The sequence below is a fragment of the Plutella xylostella genome, chromosome Z (assembly GCF_932276165.1).
Source record: "Plutella xylostella chromosome Z, ilPluXylo3.1, whole genome shotgun sequence".
NCBI lineage: Eukaryota > Metazoa > Arthropoda > Insecta > Lepidoptera > Plutellidae > Plutella > Plutella xylostella.
In genome coordinates, this window is record NC_064012.1 from 1411657 (window position 1) to 1432691 (window position 21035).

Below are 21035 nucleotides of genomic sequence, written 5' to 3' on the forward strand. Positions count from 1 at the left end.
CGCCGAGTCCATAGTAAGTTATGGCTTGACTAGCTATGGCCGCACATATAAAACATATTTGGATCAAATTGAACTGTTACAGATTAGAATACTTACACCTGGTTTCTCATGATTCTGTTAGTTACAGTCTCAATAACGGATTTGCTGACGAAGCGTTTAAGGATTATTACCCTTGTTAACTGGATGAGTCCCACGACGAAAATTTAACAGACCATTCATAAATCCAGCATTATGTGTATCATTCACTCATTTCCCTCACACTTCACTCAATATTCTGTCATATTCATTGAAATTTGTTGTCTATGTCTCTGTGATTTCAAACAACCTCAAACAACCAAACTTTTTGGTTTTGAGGTTGCCATGGTTACTATTTCTACCGAGGTTGTTTTTTGACATCCGTCATTGAAAATAATATTATTACGCCATGCCCTTTGAAAAACAATACAACGAACAAGATGGAGTGTCAGTGCAAAAGAAACTTCTCTTAAACCTTAAGACCTTATTTTAAAATATTTGTTAGAAGATTTTTCACTTAATTCAATAGTTCTCATTAAGTCATTAGGTTTAACTTCTTGAATCTACCTCTGTGGTCTAGTGGTAGAAGCTCAGCTTCACCACCCATGGATCCCGGGTTCGATTTCCAGGTAGGGCCATCAATTTGTGTTTCTATATTGCGGTTCCAAGTTAGGTTAGGACATTAAATTTAAACTTTTATCTCGGTTTGACATTATATAAAACCCAGACAGTATTTCGCTTCATTTTTTATGTCACACAACATCTAGTTCGTATATTGTTTATAGTAAGTAAGTAAAGTAAGTAAGTAAAATATGCTTCTATTCATTTTTCCATCTTGAATCTTGACAGAATGAGTGACAAGTAAACAACCCGTTGCCTGGTTACCGGTCTTAACCAAGTCTTAGCGGAACCCCACGGCAGCAATCAAGTTTATCACCCGATCAAGGGAGTTAACCCCGTGATTTAGCATGGTGGGACACTCACTAACCTTAACGGTCCAACAAGTAACCAAACCGAGGTATTTTTAACCTAACCGAATGGTGTGAAATTAGGCCTTAAACAAATAGTTCCTAATCATGTCAAAGTTTTATATAGGGACGACTACGCTAAACTGTTCAAACATTGCAAAGTTATTCCGATATCCAAAAAAGTTAAATACGCACTTCTCACTGAACAATATAATCGCCAAGATCTCATAAAACCCATACAACATAAAATTATAACTAGAAAAGTGACCAATAAAGAACTTACCACATATAGGTGCACAAACACTTACGGTAAAAGAACAGATAAATATTTAATACCTAGACTTATTAACGACCTACCTCAAACTCTAAAAAAAACTATTAACAACAAAAACCTGAAAATAAAATTAAAACAACACTTCCTATCATTACCTTAAAACTGTTAAAACTTAAAAAAAACCGCTCATAATTCCACAGATAAATTAGACCAAACAGGAAAGACCCGGCGACGACGAAACCCGCTCGGCGCTGATAAGGAACCGGTATCACTCACCGTGCCGATCGCGCAGTGTCCAAAACTGCGATAAATATTTAGCGTGTATTCATATACCGACCTATACTTATGTGCATATGCATAGGTAACTTATATATTGAAGATGCGTGAGCATGACGCTTTTATTTGTTAATTACGCTTTTATTTGTTAATGTGTTATTCCTCTCATTTACTTTGGCTAGATTGTGTTTTATATTTAACATTTTCAAATATGTATTGGTCTTACATTTTGTATTGTATTAAGAACTTGAATTGTACCTTTAGATACCTACATAATACCTACCTACTTAACTATGAATGGCAACCATGAGTGATGTGTGCCCATTCAAACCTTTATAGGTTTAAGAGCACTGTATATATTATTAAGAAATATTATAAATAAATGAACAATAAACAGAACAATAAACAAATTTCCCGTATTAAACCTCATGATTTCCCTTTTAATCCCGGCACTACTTATACAATACTATACGTACAATCAGGCACACTCGCTCTAATTAAAAAGTTTCTACATCTGCTTTGTGCCGGCCTAGTTCCAGCGGCGCGGACGTCCGCGCCTACATCCGTGCGCGTCTTGCAATTGTGCGCGGATTATCCCGTCCATTGAATTGAGAACAAACTTAAACGGTACTGCAGTTGCGATTCGGCCTACGGTTTTGCGCTGTTAGTGTTCGGCCTCGCTTAGTTAGTAATGCTATAATTTATTTTATGTGTGTGTACTAATAAAGAATATTCTATTTATCTAATGCTTTATTTCCCATAAAATATCGCCTCTTTGTTTTTATACAATTATTTATGGAAACTATACCTATGAGGTTGAAGCAGACGATCTATCGCAATGTCTCAGCCGGTTTTTTTTTGCAAGGGAATTTATGTACTACTACTACTATGACTAATAATTTTCTGCAGTTGCTAAATATACATTTTTGTCAAGAACACCATCCAATCTTCATTTCTCGTGCTCGATTTTCACACAGGCGAAACGATGTATCAAACACATAGAAAAAAAATAGAACACTTTATTGTACATAGTATAAATAACAAATGAAAAACACAGTAAAAGCATACAAGGGCGGGCTTATTGGCAAAAGCAATTTCGTCCAGCCAACCTACCAACAAAAACTAACGGTCATTGACCTATGTGTCTACCACTATCATACCAAGGAGTTGGATAAAACAAATCGTTTTTGAATCTCGCCAAAAATGGTTGGAGATCACTGTGGTTCAACGACCCTCTTTTCTATGGGTCTGGGAGTATAGCCTGACTTACAATCACGGACGGGAAATTAAGGCCATTCACACCCTGTCTTAGCTACACGGCACGTTTATCGACGTAGATAAACCTCGCTATATTGCGATTCGCGTTAGACATGGTTAAACTGTTCGGAATTCCATTATACAGGGGGTTGCAAAAGTGATATAATAAGCCGTGGAAATTCATGAAAACAACTGTGTTCTATATAGCAAGTAAAAAGTCACATAGTCAACAAAGTTTCTACGGAGACGTAAATCTGTTTTTCCTTGAGCAGCCTGTGTAAAACAAAATCTCGCATGCGTGCATTTTAATATAAAAAACCTGTTTATTACTTGCGTTACCTGTGTATAATTTAGCTTACGTAGATGCATTCGCAGCTAGGTATAAAAGCTGGTTCAGTTATGCCTCGCTGTTACACACCCAGTGTTGACCCCGATACATAAATTACCGTCTTGGAGAGTTGCCAGCTACCGAGGTACACAGCCGCCCCAATTCTACTAAATTCCAACAGCATAGCAAAACGAAAAAAGGTTTTTTTCATAGTAAATAATCGTCTCATTTTTATATTGAAACATTTAAGTACACTGACGAGCAATGAAAAAGTTCCAGTTACAATCGCACCAACTTACTCCTAAACGGAAACGGATAGCTTAATGACAAAGTCTGCAATATTAAACTACTTTTAACAGCATCAGAATATTCCCAAACTTAAATATTGTGTTTAAATTAAATAAATATTGCCTTTTTGTAAGTGGAACTTTGTCATTGCTCGCGATTATATCTTCTCTATATAAGTAAGTACTTAAATCTTTGCTCACAGTTGACTTCACAAGAAAAGTTAACTTGACATATATTTAGAAATAGGATTAGCACCTAAAACTATTACGCTGGCTTAACAGGCTGGAATTAACACCAGTATTAGTCTCAACTAGAATGTTTACATGAGGCCATCTACGATCTGTTTATATAATTAGTAGAGTACAGAGAATGTAATCCTAGTACAAATATACCTTACTTACTGCTGTTTCAACGTTAAATACAGCACACTACCTCCTTAAATTTACAACTTACTTTCTTAGTTGAATGTTAAAAATTGTTTTAATAAAAAGTAACATAAAACAAAGATTGTAAGCACAAATAAATATAAATTATTAGTATTGATGTATTAGCATTAATATTTATTTGTTGAACCAAGATTATTGTTCTAGCATTTCCTGTAACATACATTATTATTATTATGACTTGAAGCCTACGGCTACGGCGTAGCGGCGTAGCTCGTAGCAGCGTTGCTACGCCGCTACGCCCAAGCCAGATTGAAATCATAATAATTATTCTTTTTTTTTAATTTATTTGTGGTGTCTTACACGGATGCCAAACCGTAGCTGGTATCTGCGATGCTATTTCTAGCTCTAAGTCCGTTCCACACAGACCAGTCTATACTCCTCATAATTATCTACAAACACGGTATTTCAAGCTTCATAAACATCAAGGGAGTACAATTCTTGCATCACTATGTATCTAAGAAATCACGACTGTTACTTTAAAGTAGGAACTTAAACAACCAGATCAAAACACGTGTCTACTAGTATTTACTTTTTCCGTAAATATGTAGTAAAAGGGTAGATGAACGAGAGGTAATTCAATTCAAAATTAGATATCGAGAAATGTTTACTAAAAGCAACTATAAATATAAACATTCCATAATTACGTTTAATTAATGGGAGTGAACAAAATACGATAAATCAACAAACAGAGGTAAGATAACATCGAGAAACCAGTGACTCTTAGAATTAAGCAAGTATTTATAAAGCGATTCACGGCGATTAGCGCTCAGTACTGCGCATTTTATTTCCTTTATTAGTTTATTTGACCAATTTCGTTTTATTTATTTAATTCATCCCATTGTTTTTCAACGAAAAAGGTGTAAATGCTGTAATTTATAATGGGTGTTGTTTGGTGCCAGACAATCAATGTTAATAAAAACAAATCCCTACGATGATGAAATACAGGCAATTGATGGTTGTGTTCGGTTTATATAACATTATTCTAATTCCAACATACGAAACGTAGAAAATAAGATTCTTTACCAAAATATGTATTGAGCAAAACATTTTTCAATGTATACTTATACTGTTTTACAAACAAATCTATCGCTGCAGAGTTCTCTGCTACAGCTACAAAATACCGAAACTAAATACCTACCCAAACATTTGTAAATCTGCTATAGCCGTAGTAGTCGTGAAAGCATTTACTAAAACCGGCCACACCGCATCAGAAGCACCAAACAGTAAAGCGAAATTCGCGCGCTAGCAAGTCTCAATGAATCAGTCGATCGCCCCACACAGCTACATGTAGGTATGTAACTGCATCCGGAGCCCGGAACGATACATGCATCCCTGAAAGTGACAGTAGCATTCCCCACCGCCTCCCGCCGCCTCCACGCTACTCGAATAGCAACTTCCCTCTACTGAGGGTTATTTTAAATTTTCACAAATTACAGCGCTATTTACTCAAGGTCGCAGCCCTCGCAGCTCAGACAGTCATTGACCCTGCACTTACAATGCAGCCGGCTATAATGAACGTTGCCGGCGGGGTATAATTTCGCGCGACGTTTATGCTGTCAAAAAGTTGTCGAGTGTGGTATTTGACACAGTTATTGATCGTTTAGGCGTGGGAGCGCGCACTTGAAGTGGCCTCAAGGCTTCAGGGCGACCTTGACACCGCGTGGCGCGCTCAGTCTCGCCGGGGTGCGCGCCTCGCCCGCGCCGCCATCACAACACACACTCCCAAATTTAATAAAAACTAAAAAAAAACCGTGTATATTCCAATAAATTTCAAAGCAGAATTGAGCGCCACAGCGACACTGAAAATGCTTTTAACGCTGCACGGCTGTCAGTATTGATGAAAGTTATAACCTTGTTTTTAATATTTCACGTGTCTTATTGAGAGCGCTTTCGCTTAAAAGTGATCCGTAGTTTTTTCGCTTGTTGCACCAACCGCGCTGTGTGTTTAGTGGTTCCGTTAGTAACTAAGTTTGCATATCGGTTTAAAAATAAATGGTATAGATAATCGTAGTAGAGAAAGCGTGCGACCTTCGGGCGGTCAGGGCCCCGCGGTGCAGCTGCGCAGTGAGTCCCCGCTGAAGGTCAACTGCTTGGTTTTCACGGACACGCATCCCAGTACCCTCTAGTATTCAACCTGGAATACCAGAACTCTTCTCACATTTCTTGTGGCAAGCTTAAGCTGTGATTGTGAAGTGTAAAGACTCCCCACCGCACAGCCAGGCACGGTAAGTTTATCTATAAAGGAATGGGAATTAGAAGTTATGTGAAAGTTGTTGTGGTTACGTAATATCAATGGCATTTGTAGTTTTCTCATTCTTAATTTCAAGTGCTTAGGGGTCGACTGTAAGGGTTCTGAATCAATTAATTGAGTGAGGAAATGCTCCCCGACCATTCTCTGTTTAATAGAAGTATGCGAGAGGTTAGGGAAGTTAGTTATCAGGAAATAAGTAAAACAGTCATTCTTGTGTAATGGAATAAGTTTCTGAACTAATAATTTTCGTATCATATTTTGTAGTCATGTACCTAGTTATGAATTATTTAATCTAAGAGTCTGGTTACTTAAGGCTTGAAATTTCATACGTTCACAAATTGATCGGGGGATAACATATACAAAAGGAAAGAAGATATCTGGTTCTATTTTTGGCGAGGGTTTACGCAGGCGCAAACATACCCTTTTATACTTGTTTACGTTCTATCGTGGCGACATCTAGTATCTAGTGACAGATAGCATTACCCAGGGTGCTTAACCTCAACTTGAGAACAATTTGTAGTAGAGAAAGTGGAGTTTCTTTATAGTTATGATGAAAGCTGAGGCGCGGGCCTTTTCGGTGCTGGACACCGTTATCTCTGTAATATTAAGTACCTACCTATATAAGTTTAATCATATAAGTTCTTTTGTTTTATTTGTTGTTTCCTTGTGTATTTTTGGTGTGTGGTGCTGGTCACCGAATAAATATTTTTTATCTTTATCTTTATCTTTAGATTACCGGATGTGTAAGACTATTTACGTTTATCACCTTAGTTTTAGGGTATGGTATGAGTAATTACCTATAATCTGTTTAATTTTGAGGTAATGTTTTGTTTACCGGTCTATGAATTATCTTCGTACAAAAAATACGAATAAAGTAATTACATGACCGTTTATATGATCTCGATATTTCAAATATATCTCTGTAAAATGTAAATAATAGCTCTATCAGTAGAAGGTTCATTGATAAATGGTTAGTTCTAGTCGCGGGTTTTTTGAACACTATTATACAGATTCACTTTTTAACTTTTAAGTACTTAATAAACATGGTGTGAGTAATATATTTCAAAAAAGAATTTCTTTCCGCCATCCTTTGATCGGTGGTAAACTATTTTGAAACTTTTAGTTTAACGTTTTTATAGTAAAGTATTTTTCTATATTGTACTAATATAGTATTGCTGTAAGCATGTATGAGGGCACCGATCACGGCGCGCTCACTGATAAATTCCACTCTGTTTGGAATTGGTTCAAGGCACTGTATGTGTGTCAAGGATAGCCGCGGTCAAGGGCGCTCGACACGCGCCGGCCCGTCATCTCTTTGTACTGAATATTATGTAACTGTCGCGAAAACTGCAGCGCGGTGGCGCAGTGGTTAAGACGGTGGCCTCCCAAACAAAAGTCCTAGGTTGAAATCCAGCAAGACAGCAAACTGTTGCGCATTTCCTTTCTGGGTAGGCGTAGTACAGTTATATAGTATTTTTCAGTTTCAGTTCCTGCGTAGATGGCTGATCTCAAATGAGATTGGCCGCCGTAGTCGAAATTCGACTAGGAGGACATTATTATTATTATTTTTCAGTTTATTATTAGTATTATTATTATTTAATTCTTTATTGCACGTATGATTAAATTTGTACATAGGCTAACTTAATCCTAAAAGCGTTCTCTTCCAGTAAACCTTGGGCATTGTGGAGAAAGTGTTCCTGAAGTGAACTAATAAAGTGAACTTTATTTATTAACCGTTGTAAAAAATACTGTTACGAAGCTTATCGCAAATAAACTAATATTTTATTCTATTCTCTGTGGGGGTTTCAGTACCTGCACCTGGCTCTCTCGAATGGAACCTTGGTGCATATCCCCAAGGTCTAAACTGCCTTCCCAAGCTTGGACCATTTCCCACCACGCTGGTCCACTGCCGGTTGGTGGGTTTACATATTATCTAGATGTGCTAAATCTAGATATGCAGGTTTCCTCACGATGTTTTCCTTCACCGTAAGAGCGATGGTATACATTGTACTTAAATTTAAAGAATTCATTGATACATGTCAGCGCCGGGATTCGAACCCGCATATCTCGCGTGAGAAGCGGGCGCTTACCCGACTGAGCTGCCACCGCTCTGCTAAACTAATACACTCACGGGCAATGAAAAGGTTCAACTAAAAAAAGCACCAAATTACTTCCTAACGGAAAAGGCTAGCTTAATGACGCCTTCTGCAACATTGAAGTACATTTAACAGAACATCAGGATATTACCAACTAAAACCGGTAATATTTTGTTTAAAATTTAAATTAAATGTTTGAAAAAATTGAGGTCGTTTGGTGTCGTCATTTTGTGAGTGGAACTTTTTCATTGCCCGTGAGTGTATTTTTTGCATAACAATGTGCTTGCATAACGGTCATGGTGTGACTGTACTTAAATTCGTTACTTGAAAATAATTTTGCCAGTGTTTGAATACAGAGACCTCTCGAGAGGATTATTCGTTACCACAACGGCTCTATAGAGGTATTAACTGTGTATACATATAATATATGTTATAATATAATATAAAAAAATACAGAAAAAGGCTTTTTTACTTTAAATATTTACAGGAGATTGTGTCAATCAATCCCATCAGAATGGACGTTGAAAAATAAAATGGAAAAACATTGACGCAAACACGTTTTTCACAGAAAACTAAATATACAATATAAGAGGCTTTTGAAAACCAGAAATAAAAATTCGAATGCAAATTTACGCTACGCTATATTTAATCGGTATCTAAGTGCTATGCTATAACTTCGTCTACCTATTAGTGCCTGCAGCTAGGTCACTCGAATAGAGCCTTTGTGCATATCCTCTTATGTTCTAAACTGCCTTGAAGCTTGGATCATTAGCAACCTCGCTGTCTCTGGCCAAATGCGGGTTGGTGGATTTACACAATGTGAAAAATCTTTCCAACAACACCTATGAAAACACCTATGATAATAAAATTATTTTCTTTCTCTTTATGTTTCTTTCAAAGCAGTAGCTGTCGAAGTGATGCTACCTATCTATGTATACGAGTACACATCGCACCTAAATTCCAAAGAATTCATTGTTACATGATGTCATAGCCGGGATTCGAACCCGCAGCTCTTTCGTAAGCGGGTGATTGTATCGACTGATTCGAGCTAAGCCAAATAATGAGCTAACATTTAAGCATTTTTACTGGTTCGTTATCTGTGCAAATGTTTAATCTCTCTAAATGAATGCGCGAGTTCTTTGTTAGTATTTAATTTTCCGGGTGGTGCCCGGATATTGCAGGCAGTGTTGTATCTTATATTTACTTGGATATTTATGCTCATTTGTATTGTGTTTTTTAACAGACTCTTCAAACTGTATTCTTGGAGTATATTCATTGGGTTTTGAAAAGTATAATGTGCATTATAAAAAAGCACAAGAAAAGCTAATGAATATTTAGTTGATTTTTGAAAAACTAATGACTAAATAAAAGTAAAACTAAATCTTTAATTTGTCTTTAATAAAGCACAGTATATTTCTTGGAGGATTTAATCCAACAAAGTTTGTAAAAACTTTTAAATTATAATATTTTGCGTCTATCCATCGATAACACTTCCATTGTGCATGAAACAATTCAGATTTTACCCGGATCTTTAACTTACACGTATTGTGTATTGTTTCAGGACACTGTAAGCTCGCCTCCCGCGATGAAGGCCTCGACTTGGAACCTTCGCCACGCAAAGTCCCACGCCCGTTGATGGTAAGCCTTATTTACAATGCCTTGGTGTGATGATGATGATGCCAGCGAGCCGCGAGCCGCGCCAACCAATACCTACATTCAAACGCAGATTTGTCGGCGGACTTGTCACCAACGACAAATTCTTGTTCAGAATGTCCCCCTGAGTCACCCCCTTTCGTCTTAGTATACCTTTTTTCAAAACCCTGTTTATGTACCTATAAGGAACAGGCGTTACATAGAAATGTTAAGTTAAGCAAGTTTAATATGATAATTTAATAACCTGAATCGCCTGAATCGTAGATGAAGTTAGTGTGAACTGCACACGCCCCTTTTATGCACCATTTTGGTGAATTTACGACAGTGTTCTAGCTTCTTATGAGCTAATTTAATACACTCGTAAAGTCTTCTTATTATTTTTGAGTAGCGTGTAGGTAAAACATCAATAGCTAAACTAGTATATGTGTCATGAGGTCCTTTAGAGGCGTACAAGTATTATTATATCACTATTATGGTGCATATTGTCTTTTTTGTTAGATTTCTATAAAAGGTGGTGATTGGTCCCATATATTTCAAGCAACCTTTTTATGCTATAAGCTAGCATATTGCAATATGTGTACCCAGACACTGCATAGTGAATACGTGAGATAGGAGTTTGTGTGTGTATGTTTGTGTGTGTGTTGATTGCCATGTTGTATGTGTGGGTGCAGTAGATCTTCGCTAAAGACAGAATACAGTACAGTGGTGCTAAACGAAACTTATTGTTTACTCGTGGTGGCGCAGGTATCTACTCAATGAGAACTAGGTTGGAGATCCGTTTTACAAGAAATATATTGACTTTATCAGCTTTTTAAAATCAAAGAAATATTGGTTATGTTGATCGAATGGCTTGCAGTCTCAGAATGGCGGCGCGTAGTCTGCCTCTGCGCCTGCGAGGGTGCGGGGCGCGGGGGGGCGCCGTCACTCGTCTAGTGATGGGGCGCACACGTAGTGTTGTGCTTCAACAAGCTGGGCCCCTTGGAGCTGGAGTATCCTGGTCCAACGTCATGGGTAGAGGGCAGAGCCGGTTGTAAGCCCGTCTCAAGGTCCCCGAAGTGGAGAGGACGTCTGCCACGCGGTTGATGCCGTCGGTGCCAGGGTAGACGGCTGTGATGCGACCGAGCAGCCATCTGTTGGGTGGGAGCCGGTCATCTTTGATGAGGACCATCTGCCCAAGCTGTAGTTGGCCTCGATTGGTGTGCCACTTGCTGCGAATCTGTAATGCTGAAATATACTCCTTATAATAGCGATTCCAGAAGTGTGCTTTCAATGCTTGGACTCGTTTGTATCGAGAGAGTGTGTTTATTGGAGCGTTGTCGACCTGAGGTGCAGGTAGCATTGTGAGCGTTCGTCCAATCAGAAAATGTGCAGGAGTGAGAGCTACTAGATCAGATGGATCAGATGAAATAGGGGTTATGGGTCTGGAATTAAGAATTGCCTCTATTTGAACCAAGACAGTGTACATTTCTTCATAATCTAGGTGAGTCATTGATAAAACTCGTTTTAGGTGATGTTTGACTGACTTCACTGACGCTTCTGCTAACCCATTGAAGTGCGGACTGTATGGTGGAGAGAATTTGAATTCAATTTGAATCTTAGCTGCTTCATTAATTATGTTATTGGAGTTTTATTTCAAAAATTTAGGTAATTCATTAAAGGTACCAATAAAACATTTAGCATTATCGGATGTTATGGAGGCTGGCTTGCCCCTGCGGCAAATTAGACGATTAAGCATGGCCATGTAGCCCTGGGAAGTTAAGTCGGTGACGAGCTCTATGTGCACAGCTCGTACTGCCATACATACAAAAATGGCTATGTATGCTTTTTTCAGCTGACTGCCACGACCCTTTTTGTTCGCTATCAGGATTGGTCCCGCATAATCGACTGCTGTGTTTGCGAATGGATAGTCAGCTTGTAGCCTCTGCTTTGGGAGGTTACCCATGATGGGTTGGTAAGTTTTACCTGAAAATCTAAGACAAGTTATGCAAGTATGAGTTACTTTTCTAGTTAAATTACGCCCATTGATAATCCAAAACTTATGGCGTAATGTTGCCAATAATAGTTGTGGCCCTGGATGTAAAAGTATTTTGTGATAGTGTTGGGCTAAAAGTTTAGTGATGTGATGTGATGCATGTAGTAAGATGGGGTGTTTTGTGTCGTAGGCGTAGTTCGTGTTCGACAGTCTCCCTCCAACTCTGATTATACCTGCATCATCAACAAAGGGATTAAGACTTAAAAGTTTATCTTTAGACGGCAATGGTTTTTTGTTAATTAAAATGGATTTTTGTTTACAAAACATATCACTCTGCACTATTTTACATAAAACCTGCATAGCGTCTTCAAGTTCTGATGCTGTAATTAGACCTACTATTTTGTTATTACGATTGAAACAGTTATGTTTAAAACGTTTAATTTGTACTATTACACGTTGTAATAAACAAATATTAGAAAAGTTAAGTGCTAAATTATTTTCATGAGGTTCAGTAGTAGATAAATGACACTGAAACTTAATCTCTGGCAATTCCTCACTATTTGTGTTTTGCGGTTGAGTAGGCAACTGCATATCTGCTTGGTGTAGGAAGTGCGGACCTCCCCACCACAAAAGTGATGATTTAAGTTTTGCTGCATTTAAACCCCTTGACCCTATATCGGCAGGGTTCATATCTGTGGGAACATAATTCCATGACTGAGGGTTTGAATTCTTGGTGATTTCATTTATTCTGTTGAGTACAAATAGTTTTAGTTTTAGCTTACATGTTTTTATCCAGCTCAGCACGATAGTTGAGTCACACCAGAAGTACTGTGCGTCTATATGTAGACGTAATGATTCTATTGCCTTTTTTGCTAACTGAGTAGCCAGAAGAGAACCACACAGCTCAAGTCCCCAGACATAGTAATTTTTTGTTTTAGAGGAGAAACTTTACTTTTTGCCAACAGTAAGTGGACACTTACGTTGCCATTGTTAGACAGTGAGCGTACATATACGCAAGCTGAATATGCTTTTATAGAAGCATCACTAAATGTATGTAATTCTACCTTGACGTAGAAATCACATAAAACTCGACGAGGAATTTGAATTTCGGTTACTTCCGGTAAATGTTTTACAAATGTGTTCCACTGTGACTCAACCTCGGCTGGTAACTGACTGTTCCAGTCAACATTTTTCGCCCATAAATTCTGTAGGAGAATTTTGGCCTGTAACATACAAGGATTAATTAATCCTAATGGGTCAAATACTTGTGCTATAGTTGATAAAATTATGCGTTTATTTATTTTGTGTTTTTGTTTGATGTTGTTTATTGAAAACAGTAATAAATCTTTTGTGCAGGCCCAAAGTAAACCTAATGTTTTTGCATACTCGTCATTTTTTAGACATAATAGTTCGTCATTGTTGTTTTCATTGTCTAGAGAGTTTAATACTGAGGCTGAGTTAGAACGCCATTTTCGTAATTGAAAATGAGCTCCTTGTAGTGTTTGTATGACGCCCTTACATGTTTGTATGAGGGTTTGCTCGTCATCATTACCTGAGATATAATCGTCGACGTAGAAGTCATGTAAGATTGTTTCACCTACATTTTTGTCTGTACACTCTTGCCCTAACTGCATTAGGCATCTGGTAGCTAGATATGGCGCGGATGCTGTACCGTACGCGACCCTATTTAACTTGTATAGTTTGATTGGCTCACTGGGATCTGATCGCCAGTAAATTTGTTGTAAGCTTCGCTGTTCCTCCTTTACATAAATTTGTCGGTACATTTTTTCTATGTCCGATGACACTACATACTTATGCTGACGGAATCTAATCAGTATGCTTAATAAATCATCTTGTACAGTGGGGCCTATGTACTGAATGTCATTAAATGACTTGCCTGAACTAGTTATACTTGATGCGTTAAAAACTGTTCTCAACTTTGTTGTGAGTTTATCTTCACGCAGAATGCCGTGATGTGGCATTATGTATGAAGTTTTGTCGTCTTGTGGGTTAGTGTTTTCTGACATATGACCTAAGGTCTGATATTCTTCAAGAAAATCTGTGTATTTTTGTTTAAACTCACTGTTGCGATTGAATTTGCGCTCTAATGATTTAAATTGAATTAATGCTTGATGTGATGAGTCGCCTAAGCATTCAGGTGATTCTTTTAATGGTATTGTAACAATGAAATTGCCATCTGGGTGGCGTGTGGTTGTTTGTGTAAATATTTGTTCACACTCACTCTCACCTTTAGTTCGGGATTGTTGAGTGGTGGAAACTGATTCAAATTCAAAGAATTTATCGAGTTTTTCCTCAAGCTCAATGTTATTTAGAAAATGACAGTGGACTGTATTATAGGATTGCATTTTGTTGTGTTTAGAATAAGGAACTTGTATAGATCCTGAAACTATCCACCCTAGTGTTGTTTCAACTAAGGTTGGTTTATTTTTGCCTAGATTGATGCGGTTGTTAGATAGGACCGCCCAAAACAAATCCGCGCCTAACAGCATATGCACTTCCGCAGGAACTGAGAACGTCGGATCTGCTAGTTTGATATGCGAAGGAATATTGAGAGCCTCGCAATTTATTCTTGTAGTAGGTATCAACTGGGTGATTTGTGGAACAACGAAACAATTGACGTTTGTTGTATAACCACTATTGGTGAGTGAAGATATAGTCACGTCACATCTTTGTGTTATTTTTGAAGACTGTTTATTTAGCCCTTGTACTGAAATTGAAGTTGAATAACTGGGTATTTGCAACTGTTTTTGTATTTTTTCTGTAATAAAACTAGACGTGCTGCCGTTATCTAGAAGTGCACGAATTTTGTGATTGTTACCGTGGTGATCGGTTATGTTTATGATTGCAGTTGAAAGTAGAACTTGACTGTTATGAGTAGAGGACAATGTAATGTTGTCTGACTGTACTACCATACTGTTCTGACTACTCTGTGGTATTTGTGATTGATTTTGCCCTGCTATGGACGGTAAGACAACACAGTCACTTGACCCATGGCAGGGGGACTGCGAGCTACTTGATTTTGTTTGTGTTTGTGATTGTGTAGATGCAGAATCCGTTTTATGTAACATTGTATTGTGTCGTTTTGTGCAATACCTACATGAACTCAATCTACAACGTTGTTCGTCATGACCACTCCGTAAACAATTAGTGCAAAGGTTTAATTTATTTACCTTTTCAATGCGTGCCTCGATAGGCATTGATTTGAATTTTAGACATTGGTAAATGGAATGATTATTTTTACAAACAGGGCAATGATATTGTGATTGTTTTTGTGTTTGGTTATGATTTACGACAAAAGTTTTTGGACGATTGTGAGAGATGTCGCTGTGTCTGCGTGTGTGTTTTTGTGATTGTGCTTCCTCCATGGTCTCTAGTAAGTCTGCGCGGTTTTTGAGAAATGAGTTGAATTCTTCTAAAGTAGGTATAGACTTTATATGATTGCGTTCTGTTTCCCAGTCACGCATTGTGTGTGAATCCAGTTTACTAGTCACCATGTGGATGATGAGAATGTCCCAGTGTTCTGTAGGTAAATTAAGTGTTTTCAAGGCTCTTAGATTTTTATTAATGCTATCTATTGTGCTACGTAACGCCTTTGAGGATTCTTGAACAACTGGTTGTATGTTAAACAAAGCTTGTATGTGATTGTTTACTAGAATTCTATCATTATTGTATCGATCACACAGCAAATCCCATGCAACATCATAGTTTTCTGCTGAAAACTCTAATGATTTTATGATTATAGAAGCACTTTCCTTTAAAGTGTTCCGCAAATAGTGAAATTTATGGATTTTTGGTATTGAAGTGTTTGTGTGTATTAGTGACTTGTATGTGTCATGGTATTCTAACCAGTCCTGATAGCGACCAGAAAATGTCGGTAAATTAATTGTAGGTAATTTAAGGTTTGGCCCACCTGAGAATGCACTAGAACCCGTTACCGACTGATTGTCCCGCGCCGCAGAAGCCGCCGTGTGCTTATCGAGCGCCTCCTGCGCGGCAGCTACTGTGCTGAAGTAGCTGGTTTCGAAGCTCTCCCGTTCTAAATGTTCGTCACCTGGAATTTCAGATAAATTTTCTATTTCAGTTTGAGTTGAGTCATATTCATTGTACATTTCTTGTATTTTACTAGCTCTAATAGTTAATTCTCGAATTTGCAAGTTATTTAGCTCTTTACAAGGCAAAAGCGTTTCTAAATAAGTTTTAAATATTGTAAGCTTTGATTTAAATGATGCTCTTGACCTTTTTAATGATTTAATATCCATGTTTAATGAGTTGCGACTTAATGGAGTAGGCTAATAAATGAAGTTAAGCTAAGATAACTGGTGCCCAAGTCTCTCAGATGATTCTGAGACTGCAATCCATTCGATCAATGTTTATAGCTGTTTTACACTTGGTTTATAAAGTAAAATTTGTGAAAATAGTGAAACAAGCTCGATGTGTATGAAGCGATACTTAAATTTTAACAGGCAGCTACTATGGGTCAGCAGAAGAGCTCACGCAAGCAATGCAAACATCGAAGCCACCTCAGCTTGCGTAACCGGTTAGAGGCGGTTCGGCGCACGCACCACCTGCGCGACAGCGATGCTGACGGATTCACTGGAATGTATGAGATAAAAACAATATGTTAAAAAACGAGAAAAAATATGCAATTTGTTAAAAATATACACTGTGTTGGGGAAAACAGCTGTTCATTGAAACAAATATGGCCTTTGAACTGAATAAACTTGAATGGATTGACAGATGCAAATGGATTTCAATAATTTAATGACGTGGGTACGCAAACACGTAGGTTAAAATTGGGAATAGATTCGATTATTTATGAATAATATGCGCTTTCGATTGTGTAAAAATAGACAGGTGACGGGAGAAATGGGAGATAATTAGGTTATGACACCCAAAATGGTAATTTTAACAAAATGAATTGATGATTAAAACGGGATAATTATTATTGTTACGTGATTTTTACTAGGAAAAAAGATAGTGAATTGAATTGTGCACACAGGGGATAATTGAAATTGGAACGAACTCACAGCAATACCACACTGTAACCTCTTTTCCTGGTTTTTCGATTCTGGTCGTGGTTTCTGGTTTTTCTTGTGATTCTTGAGATTCGAGACTGGCCGTAGAATGTTGTATCTTGATTATTTTCGTGGAGTTCACGGCGACTAGCAGATTGTTGCCGCGTGGATCTTCTACCTTGCCCTTGAACGACCTCGCCGATACGTGCCTCGGGATTCCGATTTTCGTCTCGCCTGGTCTTCAGATCTTCCAAAAAGCCCGTATCCGGCTCGAATACTTGGTGGCGCAGGTATCTACTCAATGAGAACTAGGTTGGAGATCCGTTTTACAAGAAATATATTGACTTTATCAGCTTTTTAAAATCAAAGAAATATTGGTTATGTTGATCGAATGGCTTGCAGTCTCAGAATGGCGGCGCGTAGTCTGCCTCTGCGCCTGCGAGGGTGCGGGGCGCGGGGGGGCGCCGTCACTCGTCTAGTGATGGGGCGCACACGTAGTGTTGTGCTTCAACAACTCGGTTTGTTGAACTTTACTTGGTAGGCTTTATGTTCTTCAGAATCGGCTGTTTAGTTCAAAAGTCCTCTATGTCCACCGTGAAATTAATTTTATGAAAAAACGATTAGGATTTATCATTTGTTCGTCTGAGTAGCCTTCTATAGTGCCTCCAGCGATCGTTACAAAACAAAATATACAAAACTAAGAAATAAGGAACAATAATCATTTGGAAATGAAAACATTCTAGACGAAAGTCAACTAAAACTATTCGAAAAAAGGCTATGTCCGTCCAGCGCCCCCGGGGCAGTCAGCAACTGACGCGGATCTCACTGAGGAATCATCTTCGTGTAGCCCTAGTCTAATAGGGAATATGCACGTGAATTAAATAATGGTCAAATAGTATTTTTAATAAACTTTGTTATTTCAGAATTATGCCTCTATCAATATTTTTGATTATAATTCATTTTTGAGCGAGTAAATAATTGTTGAAAAGTACAAAAAAACTTCGGTAACTTTAAATCTTTGAAACGTAACGGATTTTCTTAGAGCGGATGTGACGATATGTCAATCTCATAATAATCTATGCCCATAGAACTGAGCGTCGCCGCGACAAGCGAGAGTCATTATTCTGAGCCGTGAAACGAACGTGATGACGTCACACCTCTTGACAAAAGATTTTGGGTGTTTTAGTGGACGAGTCGGTTTTATAAATTTTTTACTTTCTTTAAAATATCTTAAATTACTTTTTTTGGTGTTGTTTTTTTTTTACTATAGTAAAGAGATGTAAAACAATCGAATAAGAATATAAAACAATACGTGCATATTCCCTATTCTAGTTTAGTTCTTGTATCTGTCACCTAAAAGATAAGAAGTAAAGTAAGCTGTATATTTTCTGTTTCCACCACACTGTGCTACGCCGGGTGAATGCGCTACGCGGCTACGAACCGTAGCACGTAGCACGCTACGCTGTAGCAAACACTTTTATTTTTAAAATCCTAAATCGAAAAACAGAGTTGTTTTAAGTTCGTTATCGTCGTATGTGTGTGATTGTTTGTTCTGGCTTCCCAAAGTTTTTTAAGGTACAGAGAGTGTGTTGTTAATGTTCTTCAAAATAGGTAAAGCTATTAAAAATATCCAACAAAATAAATTTATCTATTATTTAAGTATTATTTATTTATTTAAACTTAATTTTTATTACAATTTTAAGTACTAAATTAATAATGGTCAACGGTGGGAAAACACTGTGTGGTGAAAGTGATACTTAATTTATTAAATTACACTATATTATTGTACAGACTATGATATATCGTGAAACCGCAATCAAAAGCAGGCTAACGGAATAAATTAGAATCAGAGAGCATTTGTGTGGTTTCATCAAATAACAATGTTGCTGAATAAAATAGCATATTAAATTTGAAATACATAATAATTTTTAATACCACTTATACACAATACAGTGCATTATTTAATTTCATAACTGAATACTATCCCAATTACTATTGAGTATACTATGGCGTAATTCTAACGAAAATTAAGTCTATGTACCAGTTTGTGAAATAAATGATTCTGTAAATAGAAATAAAATCAACGTTGATTTATTTATATAATTATGTTCTTTAACAAATCCTTTATAATTTTGCATGCCACGAGACGCCACGATATTTTTTTAGGACTTCTAGTGTAGGTAAGGTACATACATAAAACCAGAGTTTCCTCAACACTTTGTAGAACTTGTAAAAAGCTTAAAAGCATAAAGTCTCGGCACTCCGTACCTTAAAGTTTATTATTCTTAAAGTTATTTTAAAGGTCCTTTGCTGCGGCTTCGCTTTGTAGTTCGTACTCGGTTGAGACTGGAAGACACCTTTTGCAAGAAGTTGCAATTTAAATTCTTAACAAAGCACCTATTGTTGTAAAGTTGAAGGTAGTCTTTAATGTCAGACAGAAACCTGCACTATTTTTAATACACACGGAGTTGCAGAAAGGATCTTTAAGTTAATGTCGGCATTAAATGTATTGTTGCCTTGCTTTGACAGTATACGGACAGAAAGAGACAGACATAGATTTAATGTCGACATTAGCTTAAAGCCCTTTCTGCAACTCGGCAACAGTCAAATGACAATGGGCGTTTTGGGACCTATGCCCAATAAAGATGAGTCATACATCGTTGGATAGCTCTTTTCAAGTGAGCAAAAAAATATTATGATGACAAATCCGTATAAGTGGTCCATTATGAAATATATTCGTCGGAAGGAAGTATTTTTCTATGGCATTGCACTCTCTCTCCTAATGACAGTTAGGGCGTAATACACGTAAACACGTGTTATTAAAATGGGAGAAATTACTTTACAGTCAAATTTTTTGATACAAACGTTCTAATAGTGATTAATAAACTATTTTTGGTGTTGGCACTTGCATTATTTGTAATTTCTGACACTGAACTGGGGTTAGGGTTACAGTAAAAAAAAGCCATCCCCGTAGCAAAATTTACGTTGCCGGACTTTAGCTAACCAATACGACCGCAGGAGTCTTGTATAATGTCACAAGCAACATGCACAAAGGGGACGCGGATATATGTCAGCTGCACTCCCCCGCGTTATGACTGCTCTGGCAATTTATGTACCAACCGGCTCCAGTGGACACAGGGGCCCGTTTCGTGTGACTGACAATTATTGTTGTTTGTTCATACTTAGTCATCATTACAATCAAACACGTTCCGACTACTGCAAGGATCTCCTTCCAATGAAGGAAGGGTTTAGACCTCAACACAAAGCATTCTTGCAAGCAAGCAAGTGGTCTGGTAAGTGGGCAACGTTGGTCACATGTTTTCAAGCTGTCCGAAGGCCTCTAGACTAGACTAGCCGTCTAACTACTGCTGCCAAATTCCATAATTCTTTATGTTTGATGTACAGTGAAACACACAGTGCACACATTCATAACCTTATTTATCTCACGCCAGCATAAAACGTAATAATTGTCAGTTATATGAAACAGGCCCCACTATCAGTCGGATATGCGAGTGCCCTCCATTGTCTGGCACCTGTATTGTTCTGAAGGGGCGACGTTGTGACGACAAAACGGTTATGTCCGCTTTCGCTAAACAATAATGCACTTTGCCTTTATGGCAAAATACACAAGAGAAAACCAGGCTATTTTTAGAAATAAGTATAAGAATTCTTGTGGTGATGGAACAGCTACTTAGTAGAGGAGTAAGGTTTCGTAATACGTAAGTAGTATCGATATCTTTGTCTATTTTCGTCACCCTTAAATACAATTTATAAAAATATTTTATTTGTCAATTCAAATTCTATTCTCTGTGCGGGACCTGTCTCTTTCGAAAGGAAAACTTTTACAATGTTCGTGGCCATATACCAACATGCTGATCTACTGCGAGTTTGTGGGTTCACACATCAAAATGTGCTAAATCTAAATCAGGTTTCCTAAAGATGTTTTTCCTTTACCTAAGAGCGACAGTATACAAAACATTGTACTAAATCCTTAAGATAACGCATTGGTACATGTCTGAATCGGTATTAATGATGACTTGAACCCGCATCGTTATCTAAAATACATAAATTATTTTATCTCAGACACTAAATTGACAAGCTGAATAACGGTATTTTACAACTTGACATTTCCATTTATCAATTTCGCATCTAACATAAAAAAATAGAAATACTTA

At 37.6% G+C, this 21035-nt stretch overlaps 2 protein-coding genes across 3 annotated transcripts in view; one reads left to right on the top strand and one right to left on the bottom strand.

Annotated features, from left to right (window-relative positions):
* The window catches only part of LOC105382681 (G-protein coupled receptor 52), a 54965-nt gene that overhangs the window by 9443 nt on the left and 24487 nt on the right, over positions 1–21035 (top strand). Inside the window, exons 1-2 of one of the 2 annotated variants that reach the window (XM_038121845.2) lie at positions 5634–6077; positions 9761–9837. The gene's annotated coding sequence lies outside the window, so the exon portion shown is untranslated. Of the gene's footprint in view, positions 1–5633; positions 6078–9760; positions 9838–21035 lie in introns of those variants that run through there. The other variant, XM_038121846.2, reaches the window with a different exon arrangement.
* On the bottom strand, positions 10627–16242 carry LOC125491177. Its single transcript, XM_048632461.1, has 2 exons — positions 15756–16242; positions 10627–11076 (listed from the first exon to the last, which is right to left on the bottom strand). Exons 1-2 carry the CDS (start codon positions 16102–16104, stop codon positions 10814–10816), a joined length of 612 nt encoding a protein of 203 aa, XP_048488418.1. The 5' UTR covers positions 16105–16242; the 3' UTR covers positions 10627–10813.